The sequence below is a fragment of the Ambystoma mexicanum genome, chromosome 6q, assembly GCF_040938575.1.
Source record: "Ambystoma mexicanum isolate Mex_15411 chromosome 6q, UKY_AmexF1_1, whole genome shotgun sequence".
Lineage (NCBI taxonomy): Eukaryota > Metazoa > Chordata > Amphibia > Caudata > Ambystomatidae > Ambystoma > Ambystoma mexicanum.
In genome coordinates, this window is record NC_090937.1 from 1,171,889,997 (window position 1) to 1,171,905,980 (window position 15,984).

Genomic DNA, 15,984 nt, shown 5'->3' on the forward strand with positions numbered 1-15,984 from the left:
CACTTAAAGCGCCACCTAATGGGCAAATATAAAAATGGCCATTGAATAAATAACTGAGCAGGCGTGAGTTGCTACCTAGTTTTTACTAGACACCCATGCCAAACCAGAACGGCAATGTGGACACTCGTGAACCAACTTTGTGAAAACAAAAAACCTTCTCCACTCATGGATAATTACAGAGGAGAAATATGTCTTTCTTTCAGGCTGCAAATGCTTTTCTTGCGCAGCGGATCAGCAGTATTAACTCCATTAGCGCCCTGTGTGAAGCGACGGGGGCGGATGTTGAGGAGGTGGCCATGGCCATCGGTATGGACCAAAGAATTGGAAGCAAGTTTCTGAAAGCCAGTGTCGGTAAGCGAATTGTGCTTAGACGCCTCGTTTTGTTGCCACATTCTGCCCTTGCTTCAGTTCAGGTTCCTGCAGTCCGTTGGGAATCTGCTTTATTGTCGCTGGCATCTTTGTGAATTGATTGCATTGCAACTAGAAGCCAATTCAGCATCAGATGCAATAGAAAGGACTGCCAGGCACACCGTGCCCCTTGTAGCCATACCTGGTTTCACCCTTTTCGGGGATCATCAGTATAGTCCTGACATACCTGGTATGTAGTTGTCCTGAAAGCCTTGCGAAATCTGTCTTGGGTTGATTAAGCTATGTATAAAATAGCACTGCCCTCTTAAAACACAATTTCCTGGAGAAAAGGTTTGCATGTGGGCTAATTTGCATACCCACAATGCCTTGCTGTTGTGGTTCAGAACTGGAGGTGAACTTCCAGTGATGGCTACTAGGGGCACTGTGGAGTGTGACTCGGCTCGAATGGATTTTCCTAATATATATATTATGTCAGCTGCTTCTCTAATATGAATATTATTATTTATTTTTTTGCTGATATTGGTACATCACATGGTTAAGTTACTCCACCAGGTTTCTTGCACATTTGCATTTTCCACATCATTCCCAGACTGTGCATATTGCTTAGCTGCAGTGCTCTAGACTGCCATGGTACATTAGTACACAAGATCTGCTCAATGCTTTATTGGAATGCAAATCTCAGCACGACCGTCCAGAAATGTTATCCACCACCTGCTTCTCGCACATTGTCCTCACTAGTGGCTTCGTGTGGCAATGAGTCAAGGGTTCTAGGATGGTAGGGCTTTAGCCTTTTGGAGAATCCAGTGCCCCCATAAGCAAACGACGAGATGCACACATTTGAGTCACAGGCTGTTCAGTTAAATCCCTTTTAAGCCCAAGTCCTAATGCAGAGTGGACTGATCATTTATAAGAACACTAGGTTCCCAAGAGTCCCTGCTAGTTACCAGGTTAATTGCTCTCAACCAAGCTCTGCTGTTTACAACCATGAAACCTACGCATGTATTTCTGTTTTACGTGAATGAAGGTTAATCTTGCCTGAAGCCCTGTCTGTATCTTTTCAGGATTTGGTGGTAGCTGTTTCCAGAAGGATGTGCTGAATTTAGTTTATTTATGTGAAGCCCTGAACTTGCCTGAAGTTGCACGGTACTGGCAGCAGGTATGTATAGTGTGCGCAACCCCAGTACCGGTCTCAGAAGGCCACTGTCTGGCTGCTATATCATTTGTTGAACCAATCTTTCTTCACTTCTGACATTTCGATTTTCGTAACTTTAGCTGAAAGAGGGGGAGCTTCCATAGAAGTGCCTAAATTATGAATGGAGGGAGGGACTGCGCTTTAAATGAGGTATCTATGTTCTTTGCAAAGTTCATGGGCTTTACTGAAATACCTCTTCCCATTCTGTAAGTTGGATGGGTTGTAAATGTGGTGGCTGGCCTCTGGGATACTCCTAATAAAAATGCATTGGACTGTACAACTAAATAGAAGATTTTTTTGAGTTTCATGCAAACCTCGCTGTGATCCTTTAGTGATGAGATTTAATATTTGCACCAAAAAGCTACCTCCTATATACATGAAGTATATGCGCTCATTCTATAGATTATCCTTGTACTGCAGATGCATGCTTTAATGTGCATACACACTATGACCATGGGTGCACCCCGAGTTTGTATTTGTGATCAACTTAATTTTACAAAGTGGCCCCCGCAAGTGATTTCCAGTTGCAAGGGCACCTCACCAACATTGAGCCAAAAAAAACCTCCGAATATTCACATTTTCAGAGTCGATAATTCGCATTTTAATAGTCTCACACGAGTGTGGAAACCACAATCTGTGCAAATGCCTTTACATTTTTTTCCAAGTTTAAAGTGCATGCAGAGGACTCTCACTTTTGTGACTCCTGTTCCGTTGGTTTCCTGGCATGCAATTTTACACGTTTACAAAATGTGTAATGAAAGAGTAAAAACAGGTGACATTGCCCTTACTCTTTCATTTTACGCTCTGTTATGTAAAAACAATGTAAATGCTGCCTGCAAATTACGCTTTGGGGAAGTTTGCAGTGGAATCCGCCTGCATTCAACAGGTGATAACTGGAGACTGGTCCCTATATGGATTAATTTGTTTTCTGCCTGCATTACAATGTCTTACAGGCGTGAAACAATGAGCACTTTGAAGATGGAGGAGAATAGCACAACTGTTACAATTATGCTTCATGCCCAGTCTCTGACTTTAAAGTAATTGAAGGTGTCTTGGAGCAGTAAATCGTGGCACCTTGCTTTTACGCCTCGGTTTACCGCTCAGTCGACTATAAAGTAACTCCCACAATATCTATCGAGGTAAACTTTTTCCAGGTCATACAATCGGGTGGAGTGTCAATAGGAAGGCAAGAAACATTGCAACACTTGCACATCGTGTTTCAAAGAAATAAAAATATCTTGTCTTTCCCAAACACCATGTTCAGAACGTGTATGCACTTTCTGCTTTTATAGCAAAAACTAATTTCAAACCATTTACCCTCATGGGGGACATGCTGTGTGCTGCCTACATGATAAGTTGTGTGCACACCGTGTGTGTGCAGTTACCTAATATAGCCTGTGCGTGAACTGTACAATACATTCAAAGCTTTGCCTCTGTTCATACATCCCACTTTTATGATGCCATTTTATGTTGCCAGAAATTGTTTTTTGAGTGTTGGCTTGCCTTTGATCTTTGTAACCTGCAGTTACAGGTTTGATTACTGTCGTATGCGGCTCAACCTTCCTCTTTCCAAGGTGGAGAAAGTGGATAAAAACAGCTGTTGCTGTAATCCCACAAAGAGCTATATGAAAACACAATAATACTTTTCATATTACTATTGTAATGCATTTTTAAAAGAAATTGCTGTCATTTCACTTTTTTTTATTTATCTTGAAAGAAAAGAGAATCTCAGACAGTTATTATGCAGTATTGCTTCTTACAAGTAAAGAAGGCCCTCTTCCCGCAAAAGCTGCCATTATAAATCTTCCCTAACGTTTTCTCAAGCAGCTCGAAATACTGAAAACACTCTGTGGATTCTTGGCGTAGGAAAAGACTAGTCGCAAAATGGGGTGGTTTCATGGAGGAGTTGGCATGTAACTTTTTTAGTTTTGCAGGGCAAGCGAGGATACATCTCCTTGAATATCACCCGTTTGCTACACATTGCTATTCCTGCGATGGATATCCCATACCAAGCAAGGGAGAGGGTAGCCCTCATTTATCTGTGTCCCACACCCAAGAGCATCACTGTTCTCGAGATGCGGCGGGTGACGTTAAGTGGAGTACCAGACGGGCATGTGAGACCTCTGATCCCAAGAATCCTAGTCCAGAGTAGTTTGATCATCACTGTCAGGTTGCAAGGTCAAATATGACCTTTTTTTTATGTAGCGCTCCATGCCACATTCCTCCAACTTGTAAGCACTGGAATAATGGTGTTAATATTGCCCAATTTAATGGTGCTCAGTTTGTCAACTTGAAGTATGAAGGGCTGAGTCGACCTTTTGGTTTCCAACAGTTGTGTGAATCGAGAGTTCAACTAGCAACGTGATCTTAGTCTACAGGCTTGCATGGCTGAAGTGTTAAAACCGGTCACACAGGTAGGGTAGGTCTTAACACTTCAACCTGTAAGCCCGAAGACAGCAAAGTATACAATATTTTATCTGCAAATTTCTGACAGAGACTGGTAAATGGGCGATAGACTAGGCTACACCAGAGAGCCTGCAGCCGAGGACACTTGATAGGCGATTAGGTTGGAAATGTGCAGTTTCACATTACTGTGTGGCTTTGCCTGCCTGGATCTATTTCATCATTTAAAGCTTCCCAGCAGATGAACAACCACGTCCAGAGGTAAATGCTTTATCTGCAGTGGTTTTAAAATCTGTGTTTCACAATTGCAGGTGATTGATATGAATGACTATCAGAGAAGGAGATTTGCTTCCCGGATTATTGATTGCCTCTTTAACACAGTGACTGACAAGAAGATTGCTCTGCTCGGATTTGCATTCAAGAAGGACACTGGAGACACAAGGTGACCACACGTTGTTTGATATTTAAAAATATATATATATTTTTGTTCTGAACTATGTTGGGTTAACAAGCCCAAAAAATCATGAGCGGTAAATGACCACAAAAGACATATGCCCAGTTCGATGAAGTATTGGCTTGGCAATCTGCTGAAGCTTAAATTTAGCATAGTCATCGAGCACTAGAAGGACACATGAGAGAAAGCTGAAGGGGCAGGAGGCCGTTCAGGGGTAATCCCTGCACCCCATCGTAGTTCTGTAAAGTCAGAGCACATGCTATCCTACTCATCAGTGATCTTCACTTGGTACATGATTCCACAGAACGTCTCCCCACTACTGCCTACTCACCCTATCTGATATCCATGCTGTCTTCTCAAAGGTGGATAAGTGGGTCCCAACATGTCTCAAGCTCATCCACCATCCATCCCCGATACCTAATCACCTGTATTTAATTGTTCAGCAGCTCACTCCCATCTTTGCTCTTCTGGTCTGTGCTCCTGGCACATCCTGTGCCTGCTGTGGTTGTGGGAGCGGTTCTCCTTATTCTGCTTCTGCCACGGGACACTTTGTTCATTTTCTCATAGAAGACACCCCGTCCTTGCGCCTGTATAAGTTTGTTTCCCGGATCTGACGGGTCCTTTAGCTCCCCATCTCCCATGAGAATATGAACCTGTCCCGTAAACATTGCAGTATGGTGGCCATGGAAAAGATGACCAGGTACTGATTTCATATCCAGAAGTTCCTTGACATGAAGTTTTGCTTTTTAACATAGGGGCTTGTGGTCTAACATCGCTCTCGATCGATGAATCTAGTCACCTGGTCCCGAGTTCACTGTGTGGTCTCATTCCCACATGTGAACAAACCCACTCACACCATTTTATTTGTAATATATTGTCCTTTTTTCACGCCCACGACCAAATAAGGTATCTCGGTTGAGTCCTGCAGTGCTAATATGGCAGTTATGGAAACTTAGAGGAATTGAGTAACATGGGGCAGGTTTGTGACAGTCGCTCTTGTGTTCTTAATTCATAGCCCACTTCTTCCAATGAGTCATTGATCATCTCTGCTTGTTTTTGTCTTGTTTTTTTGGTAAGTAAGGAGAGGATCTGAACTAAGCCTGCGCCTTGGTTTTGGAGTTCACCTTTTGTCCTGTGCAAAAAATAGTTTTATATGTGCTCTGCTGTTACCAACATCCTAGAACAAAGGGGGCTTAGAAGTACAGGAGTCACTTTTGCTCACTCATTCTTGATCTTCTAGAGGGGCTCTGACGAGTGTTGCCTTTTTCAGAGAGTCGTCCAGTATCTATATTAGCAAATACCTGATGGATGAAGGAGCAAAGCTGCATATATATGATCCCAAAGTACCAAGGGAACAAATCATTTTGGATCTTTCTCATCCTGGCGTCTCAGAAGATGATCGGGGTAAGTAATTCAGTGGCTTATTTCGTTAATTTAACTGTGCTACTTGGTCCATCCAAACATACGGTCATGCAGTTTCAGGAATCAAGGGGAGTGCTGTATGATGCCATCATAGCAAAAACCATTTTTGCCAAAAACACATATATATATTTATACAAGTGAAAATGTGTGGGTGGTTGGGTTTGTGACAAAGCGTTGTTCCATATACAATTCCACTGTTTCATCAATCTGCACCAAATTTAGCATAGTTACCAGTTATGATCCTCTGGACAATACTGGCTGCAAGACATTTGGACACCCCATCCCGTTCCTCGGATTACAGCACAAGTCAAAATGTGTATGTGGCTTGGCAAAGCGTTGTTCCTTATACAATTGCACCCCATTGCAACAATCTGCACCAATTGTTGCATAGTTAACACTCCGGACATGACTGGTTACATAACATGCGGACACCGCACCCGTTTCCCGGGTTTCAGCACCTTCACACATGAAACGGTTGCCTGAAATTACTGAAACATCAATGTGGTTGTAGAAGGACTGGACCTCAACCCTAAAATGGACCGTTTCTGGGACATTTGTACCGTAATGAACTGCACCACGCCAGGATGAGGTAACGGGTGGGTAGAGAGCACAGTAGGCCCCGTTATGCAGCAGCACACACTCTCAAACCCCCTCCCCACCCACGTCTGCTCCAGGGTATGTCGGCCAGCCACACACGCTCATTCTCAGTGCAGTTTACTTCAGAGTGCAAGGCACATGAAGCAATAAGCGAATCGGAACAGCGACCTACAGGATCATTGATTTTCAACAATTGATGAGTGTTGTCGTGTCTGTCCACAGAACCTGTTGGGAGAACGGGCACTTTACTAACTATACCAAGTGGGGTAGTAGAACGCTTTTTAAAATTAGGACTGCATTAAATATCTGGGTACCACCTGAACACCGTGTTAAAGTATAAATGCAGCAGTGTTAGCTGGTATTGAAGCAGGACAGGAATACTTGCATAGCTAGAACCTGTGTCGCAGGTTATCTTCTAATTTTAGACCAGCAATTCATCACCACATGGTCTTTTACTGCCTTTTCAATAATTGCACAGGTGGTTATTGCTGCTTCGTAGGGTCTTGAATGCTTTATTTGCTCGTGCTACATATCTACTGGCTGTGCACTGGGACATCTATGACAAAATAGAACTCTGAGACAAGTGTTAAATACTCTTGGGCCCAAAACAATTCGTTTACAGACCCTGGGCCACTACAGTCTCTGGGGTTACCTAATGAATTGTCATCTTCCACTATAAGGCATGAATGCACGCACAATTCTGAGCCAGCTGGCCAAAAGTGCACCAGCACTTACTCTATTGGATCGCATTTGTTCGTTATTTTTTTTTCCTTTCTTTTTAAAGCTCTGTCCCACATAGTCATGTTAGGGTGTATTAGTCACCCGTGGATTAGTAGTGCACTTCCTAACAGGCTTTGCAGGGGTGGGACGCGTGCAAAGCGTTGCTTCATATGGTTTACTTGCATGTCTGTAAGGGGGCAAGGGAATGTTATGTTCTGTTCTCCTAATAGTACCTGCCAGCTGCCATGCTTAATTTCTGACTTTAGTTAATTGATCCACTTCAAACAATGATCAATAGTCACACCTATGAGGAACCCATTCATTCATGACTCTATTCAAATGCCAGATATAACTAGGCATGTGCATCTTCTTCTCGAGTCCAAGTATCATGGTGAAATATGCTAAAATGTTTCATCCAACCATAATCGGCAAGTTGATAAAGTTGGGCTTGGAGGTCTCCAGGTGTTGGGTTTAGAAGAATAAGATCAGCTGCATAACCGAGCCAAGGGATACGCTGATTGCTCAAATTTGGGGGAAATGAAAGGGGTATGCCAAGTGCAAAGTTGGGTCCACCATGTATAAATTAATGAGTAACTGTGCCAGGAAGCATCCTTGTTTTTATCTAAGCAGCACTAAAATCAACAAATGCCACATAGATTGATTGGTTATGGAGGTGCCAAGCACACTCTACAACGCTGATTAATGTCAAAATATTGTCCACATTAGAGAATGTTTTCCTAAAACCAGTTTGGGTAAAAAGCAAAATCTGGTTTTAAGTAAGTCCATTCGTTCAGTTCATCTAGAACCACTCTGGCAAAAATTTCCCCTGAGGGGATTAAGCATTGCTAAAATGTGATAATTCTTAGGGTCAGCTCTAGGACCTATTTTAGAAATTGTCACGACTATACTGTGTCCATGAATGTGGAAGGCATCCAGGTTTTTCAATAACCAGACAAAGCTGGTAAAGGATCTTGGCCCAAAGTTCCGGTTTCTGTTGCATTTAAGGCATTGCATGTCCCATCTGGACCCAGGGCTCTAGAAACCTTGGAATGAGTAATAACCGATATTTTCACCAACCTTATGTTTGAGTTCCTCTAGTAGAGGTGATAACAACACAAAGAGGGCAATTTGGCTTCTTAGCAGTGGTATCCTTAATATGATTCCTTGGAAGCCCCCCCCCCCCACCAGGGTTGAGTTGGGATGTTTACCATTGAATAGCTGCCAGAACCTGTAGACTTCTTTAGTCCTACAAGTCTAAGAAGTCAATCCAACGTTCTAATTTGAGCCTGTGCTTGTGACCTCTCAACCAGAATCGATGTTCCGATTGTTTTATATTTACAGTGTAAAGCTAAAGGAACCAAATCTGAATGTACTATAGATGCCCGGCATATATTCGCCTTTATCCATCCTTTTTATATCTAATGACCGGATCATAACCTTTAAGGAGAGTGAGACTATCATTCGTTTTAGAGAGGTTACAAGCCCTTGAGGAACTACAGGGAAATGATTGCCTAGTAAGATTATGGACGAGTTCCTCCTATTCAACTAGGCACCCCTCACCAATACTAAATGGAACAGTTAGAGTCCCTAGAAGGAGAAGAATGACTCGGATAATCTAGCAAGAGCTGAGAGCCAAATATGTTAAAATACATATTGGCACTATCTAATTTATGAGCGCTCCAAATGATGCAATTGTTTTTATATAGATTTATATTTCCAGTCAAGTCAAATTCCATTTAGTTAGAAAGTGAGGCGCAGGAGATAACCAAAGGGAAGTGGTCACTCTCTTGTAGGCTTTGAAATAAATGGAAAAACGTAACCTGCACAGAACAGTGATCTAAAGTCAAGGCACTATTAAAGGCATTCCTAGTGTATTCTCTAGGAACATCACTGGTACACTGACCATTCAACATAACAAAACCATATTGAGAGAGAAATGAGTACAATTTGTTTCCCTTGCCATCGAGTAGTTTTCTTAAATTGGGATGGAGGGGTATATTGCTTGTGTCTCAAGTGCTCCATTCCCCAATGATGGGTGGAGTGGTGGTATGTTACAGCTTAAAATCTTATAAAATAACAGGGATATTGTAGACATAATGTTCTCATACCAGCACATTTCTTGGTTTATTCATGATTACTGCCCTCGATTTAGATCCCAGAGGATCATAGATATTAATAATCAGGATTTATCATATCTGCCTGGATGTAATCAGAGTCCAAAGGAATATGCCTAATAAGAGAATTATGTATAGTGGTCATTAATCCTTCTTTCGCTCCACCTCCATCACCTTGTTTGGTTACCATTTCTACCATCTCAAAACAATTCATCCACTACCCAAGTTTCTTGAAAGGCAACAATCTTGTAGTCCTATAGGGTTGACCAAAAACCAGCTTCCCCTGTATAGTGAGCGTGCCCCCTAGTGTTCCAAGACAGCACAAGACTTAGAGCGTCAGGATCTACTAGTTCCCCTTGTTTTAAGGGCACCAGCCAAGCGTAATCCCATTAAAAGGGGATGCTTGTTGTGTACAGTCACAGGGAATGCAACCAGGAAGAAATTCCATCATTGGTCCAGGGCACTGAAATCTGGACCTTGAACAACAGCATGTCTCTATCGTGAAGGATCTCCAAATCTGGGAAGCAAGCAAGTGCTTTCAGATGACCCACACATAGGATATCAACTTAAAGTTGGGCATCCTAAATATAGAGCGTGAACAATAGTTGCAGGCTATATGCAATAGGATCGTTCCTAACTTGACTGGAAACCATTGGCCAGTTCTTTAGATCAATCAGCCCTGAAGCAGAAAGGAGGCAATACAACAGTTACCTCTTCTACAGGGGAACATGAGACTTTATATATTGCTTTATTTTAGTTGTGTGGGTCAGGGCACTTGCACCCTGCTGCCTTAACAGAAAATCTGCATTCCCACGATGGAACATTCTGTTGCATAGTAGGGGTATGTTTCTATTGATCTGAAGTGTGGTCCTGATTCCAGGAGCGAGTGTCCTTCCTTGAATTGCCAGTAGTACATTCTTGTTTTGCCAGGTTTGTTGGCTAAAACGTTTGCTATTAATTACCTTCTTTCCATTCCAGTGTCTCAATTGGTCCATATTACCAAGGATCCCTATGAAGCGTGCAGTGGTGCGCATGCTGTTGTAATTTGCACAGAATGGGACATGTTTAAGGTATGGTGACAGATGGAATAATCCCCAAACTAAAATGTTGGATAATCTACAAGTTTTTCAAATGCTTGAACTGCCTTTAAAATTGCTTTGGGGGTTGTTACAGGAACTGGACTTTGAACGTATACACAAAAAAATGCTGAAACCTGCTTTCATCTTTGATGGCCGGCGAGTCTTGGATAATCTTCATGGAGAGCTCCAGAACATTGGATTCCAGGTATATTGTACTTTCTCCTTGTATTCTGCCCTGTTGTGTTTGGTTATATCTAATTAATGTGACTGAATTATTTCTATTATCTGTTATTCCCAGACATGAAGCTGAAGTCATTTATGATCATGGTGTCATTTTGAACTTGAATTTCAAGCACCCTGTTTTTAACCGAAATGATTTGCACAGGCATTCACTGGAATAACCTACTCATTGCTTTAAAGCTAATAATGATGAGGTTTCACACACCTTCAATGGAACTCCAGTGGTCGAGTAACCTGATTTTTGGAGCGTTTAGTCTCCTATCTGTCATCCAGTGGTTTTTTTTTTAAATATTTTTTTTATAAAGTCCCTATAATTTTATCTATAGGTAGTCATAGTACTTCCTCTCACTTTTTAATGATAATTTGATCAGGTTATGCAGCATTTATTCATGTTAACTGCTTTAACTACTTGTAGTGCTTCATGCCACATTCCGCATTAATCATTATATCTAGCTCATCTGCTATCAGGTTATAGCCTCATCTTTTAAAATTTAACAAACTCATTAAGTTTGAACAGTCTTTGTCTGCTTGCTCTTTCTTTACGTGTCTTCTCTTTGAGGGCTAAGATGCCTTTTTGGTGAATGTCTCCTACTTTATACATTTCCATGAACAGAAATAGAAAATAGAAAATGGTTGTTCTTTAATATTGTCATCAGCTATTCGTTTAAACCTATGTTTATATAACTGGACACTGAACGCCTCCTTCATTTTTTTTGATCTCCTCTTTAAATTGCTCCATCTATATACGCGATCGCCTCTGCCGCATAGCCAATGTTTGTGCAGTAATATCCATTTCCAACTTGTTGTTTGCTAGTTGGTACTAAGTGAAAACCTAGTTTTCACTATAGCGAGGAATAAAAACCGATTGATTAAGAAAGACCGCTCTGTGATAACACAAAACTGTCTTTCTAAATCGAACTGTCAGCCCTTGCCGCACACTAGTGCACGCAGGGCCTGATAGCTGACGGGCATGGCGAGACACAGGTGTGTGTGTGTGTGTCGGGTCCTAAGTGAAGAGATCATTTTTTTTTAAAATGAACTAAAAAGATTCGATTTAGAAAATCTGCAGTGTGATTGCACAGAGTGGTCTTTCTAAATCGAACCGTCACACACCTGACGGGCACACCAGGACCTGGAAGCAGCGTTGAGGGAGAACGGTTAAGTGTGTGTGTTGAGGGTGTGTGTATGTCTTTTAGATCAGGGCAGTCTTGGGTGCGGCGGGGGGCTGTGGGAGGGCGGGAAGGTGGTTTGGTTTTTGAAACCCCCACTGGTTTTGAGTTAATCCATTCAGGGGATGGGGGCAAAGAAATGTGTGTTCGTTTTTTATAGGCCACCTAAAATCAACCGGATTGTTGGGCGACCTACAAAAATCGAACCGTGTGTTGTGCTGGGACGGGGGGCAATTGTGGGGGGGGGGCTATAACCCCACCGTTTTACATAACCGGCAGGAGAGGGTGGGGAAGGGATCATCTTGGGGGGGCCAGGAGATGGTGCGGAAGCGTTTCATTTTAAAGCTGACACAAAAAAGGCAGAAAAAACTGGTCTTTTTTGTGATCTGTGTTTAAAATGCGGAAAAATGACATAGAACCGTTGACTTTCCCCTTGGTCAGCGTCTGGGTGCCTGTGATATTTGATGAGCCTCTGATATCATTGAAATAGGGCTGAGCTAAGACTGTAAGAATCTGCCCAAACCTCCATAGTTTCAATGCTTTTTTTTAAGCTAGTTTTTGGTTCAATATTTTATTACTGTTTAAATTGGCATCTAACAAAAATGCTACATGCATGTAATCGAGTGAACAAAGGATACAATTAAAAAATGTTAGAACTATATGGTGTACAGATAAAGGTATGTGGTTGCTCAATTCAGCCATACCGCAACCAGCTTTATTCAACAAGGATAAAAAAACACTATTTTGTTCCAAAGGCTATGTGGAAATCCCATTCCTTCTTGCTGTACCCTCCAGATTTTCCAGTTGTCGGAGACCTGAATCTGACATTGGTTGCACTTTCGTCCATAATCATGTAAATCATTCTATATCCCAATATATCTATTGGGCACTTGACATTGCTATGGATATAGATTTTACTGTACCATAATGAGGCTGACTTTTTTCCTTTGGTAAGGTTGATATTAAGGCTGTGTTAAAGCTACCTATGCTAAATACCAAACGATCTCCAAGGGGAATTTGGTGGTAGCATTACAACGTTTTGTTTACACCATCAAGGTTGTTTATTGGAACATTTTATTATGAAGTATCTGGGAAGGACACGGGTTCCAAAAAAAAATCCCTTTTTCAAAAACCAGTAGAGTTGCCAGGCTTCATGGCAAAATGTAATAAAAGCACAATACACATTTAAAAGGCTATTTTCGGAAGCAAATGTATTTATTATTTTATTACATATTAATTTGAACTAATCCTCCTGTATTTTACTTCCCACAACTCTTACTAGTCTGCATATGGAGCTAAGGCTACCACCTCTACTAGACTGATCACATTAGAAAGATGATCTCTCCTACATAATACCAGGTTCCAAAGACCTCGTTGCGCAGTTGCCATTGGTTTTATTTTAATAACGTCATGATGGAAAAAGTCCAGCTTCTATTTCCCAGTCCACCAGAGTAAGTCAATTTTGTTGGCTTTCTGTGGGCATTTAACAATAGCAGATTTCACTGACCAAGACTTTGAATGCTTTCTGCACGTACTGGTCTATAGCACCACATTTCAACTTGCACAATGGACAGGGAACACTCCAAACCCTCCATCGTCTAGCTCATTGCTTCCTTTAAAACCTTACTTTCATCGAATATGGGTGAGGCATTGGTGAGGGGGGGGGGGAGAGGGAAGGGGACGGGGACTCCCCATGAGTATTGAAAAGTTGCCCTACTATATAGGAACCGCTGTACTCTTGGTCTGTGAGCTTCTTTAGTTAGCAACTGCATACCCCTCACACCCTCCATATACCTTGGAACGCCATTCATCTTCCATCCAGCAGTGCTAGAGAACCTATGGTCACACTTGCTGTGCATGTGGGTTCCTGAGGGTATGAGGGGGGTGCAGAAGCATTCCTGAGCAGCTCTTATTGTACCTTTGACTGCCTCCCAGTACCTGCCCTTGAAGACCAGTCGGATGTGAATTTAGTAAGCCTATGGACTGTGAATATGACATTGCAGATAGCATGGAGATCTGTAACCCCGTTTAAGTAAAGCAACACATGCTCCATGGCTTTATTGTGAGGGACCACTATTTCCTGTTGCCTATGAAGTTTGTGTCCAGGTTCACAGGACAAATGCCTTTTTATGGCTCTGACAAGCCCTCTATAATCTCGGGCTTTTTCGAAATCCTAGACAAAATCCTGTCAAACATTACACCATGGTTGGGCACCTGTGGGGGAAAAAACATTTTGTCCAGAGGATGAGGCAATATTTAATGTGTGCGCTGTGAACTTTGGCATGGTAGTGCAGGAATCGTATTTCAACAATCTGTAAAACAGATTTTTTTTTTTTCTTTTTTCACAGACCTTCGACTAAACCGGTAAGGCAGGGTGTGGACATTTTAGAATGGCAGGCTGAGAAATGACACAGTGAAAACGAGTTTTAGTCCTTGGGTAGCTCATTTGACTGTTATTTGATCAGCTGCGCTAAAATTGTGCCATTTAATCCTGATCTTTTAAGTACCAACTGCTCGTACACAGTTGGGTAGGTTTTCCTTTTTGAGTGAAATTCTCCCCACTTTGAGTCCGCCAGCATTTTTGCTGGACTATTGGATTTTGGACTGATTCTCCTGAGTGAGTGGGAACCGTTTTCCACACTCGCTCATTCTTTTACTTTGTACTTGGGGAACCCTTTATCTCTTTTTGGTACTTTTTAATGGAGTTATGCTTTCCTCCATCTTTTCTGGTTATTATTGCTCCGCACAGCCCTTTCTGTGCAGTTTTGCTGGGGGTGCCTTGAGCTTCCCTTTTTATGTTACCTCTGTGAACCACCTTAAGTGGAGTGCTGAGGGGAAAAATGTCTCACTTTTCTTGCTTTTCCAGTAACTTTTAGTTACTGTTCCAGTTAATCTGACCGGCTGACGTTTTTGTGGACTTCTACCCCAGGGTGCATTCGCAGCTGCAGTAAGGGACACAAGGGTCACTTTGCCTAAAATGGTGGCTGTACTTTTTTAAGCCCTGTTCGTGATGACTTGTCCTTTCTTGCACCTTATTCTATCTGCCTTGGTGGGGGAGTTCTTGATGGGTCTTTTCTCTTTGGCGGGCTGCCCTTGGAAAGCCCACCAAGACGGAGTGCCTGAAAGGACATGAAGTGGGTGAGGTGACATACTCCCCTGGTCTTTGTCCTGCAGCATGCCTGTCTGAAACCAGTTTGTGCTGGCAGGCTGGCTGTCCCCATTGGACAAGCCACACCCAAGTTTGAATGGATACAGGTCTGGCAATTGGTGGGCTCAGGTGGTTTTCCTGCATAAAAGGCAAGGGTCCCGGAGCAGAAACTCGAGTCGACCACTGGACTTAAGTTTCAAACAGGAATTCGCAGAAGGACGTCCCCAGAAACTCACAGCGACTGCCAGAGCCATTGAGCAACCGATACTGACCCGACGAGGAATTCCGATCAACAGGGAAGATCTCCTGAAGATTACTATTTCCACCCCTCCCCCCCCCCCCAAATAGACCTACCTAATGGTAGGCCTAACCAGTCTCAGGACCACCTGCATTTGGCGCTGTACCTCGGAGAGCTGCAACCTCCCAGGCCTGCAAACTCCCAATACCATTGGCCCTGTGCCATTTTGCAGTGCATCGCCTTGTGAAGCGCGGTGTCCTTTGAAGCCTGGTGGGCACCCTTCCGTGCCTCCAGTGACTTTCCTGTTCCTAGACGTTCCCTCAGCTGAGTCGAGAATCGGAGAAGTCTGCCGGACGACAACCATTGCTGTTTCGAAGCCTCTGATGGGCTCCAACAAGCCAATTCTGTGAAGATCCTCCGTTTGGCGTCCCACTGCAAGAGTGCAACTGTCTGATTTCCTCCTTTTAGCCTCCAAGACCTAGAAACCCGAACTAGGGTCTGCAGTCACCTCATCTTGGGGACTGTCCTGTGGGATTGTGTTCTTCATTGAAAAGGTACTGTCTAGCTCCGAGGTATTTACCTGGGCTTGCTGTGTTGTTGTTTGGTCTTCTATTTCACCCCCACCCATCCAGCATTTCCATACAATCAACTGCAGGCAAAAAGAGAGGCAATGCAGACTTGGATATTAGAATCAAGGGGACAATCGGACCCCCTAGTGTCACTGCTGCCATTTGACAGCAGGTATGCGGCCCCCAGATGTCATTTGCTTTGAAAGCAGGGTGTACCATGGTACCATAGTCTGTTTCTAGTTCATGGCAGCGAGCTATATGAGTCTTCAG

General features: G+C 42.9%; 1 protein-coding gene across 2 annotated transcripts in view; it reads left to right on the plus strand.

Annotated features, from left to right (window-relative positions):
• Positions 1-15,984, plus strand: part of UGDH (UDP-glucose 6-dehydrogenase) — a 138,976-nt gene that overhangs the window by 77,519 nt on the left and 45,473 nt on the right. For both annotated transcript variants that reach the window (XM_069631779.1, XM_069631780.1), the window contains exons 6-11: positions 204-351; positions 1,431-1,525; positions 4,276-4,406; positions 5,689-5,822; positions 10,250-10,341; positions 10,445-10,555. In XM_069631779.1, the coding sequence (XP_069487880.1) occupies positions 204-351; positions 1,431-1,525; positions 4,276-4,406; positions 5,689-5,822; positions 10,250-10,341; positions 10,445-10,555 (711 nt within the window). The remainder of the gene's footprint in view (positions 1-203; positions 352-1,430; positions 1,526-4,275; positions 4,407-5,688; positions 5,823-10,249; positions 10,342-10,444; positions 10,556-15,984) is intronic.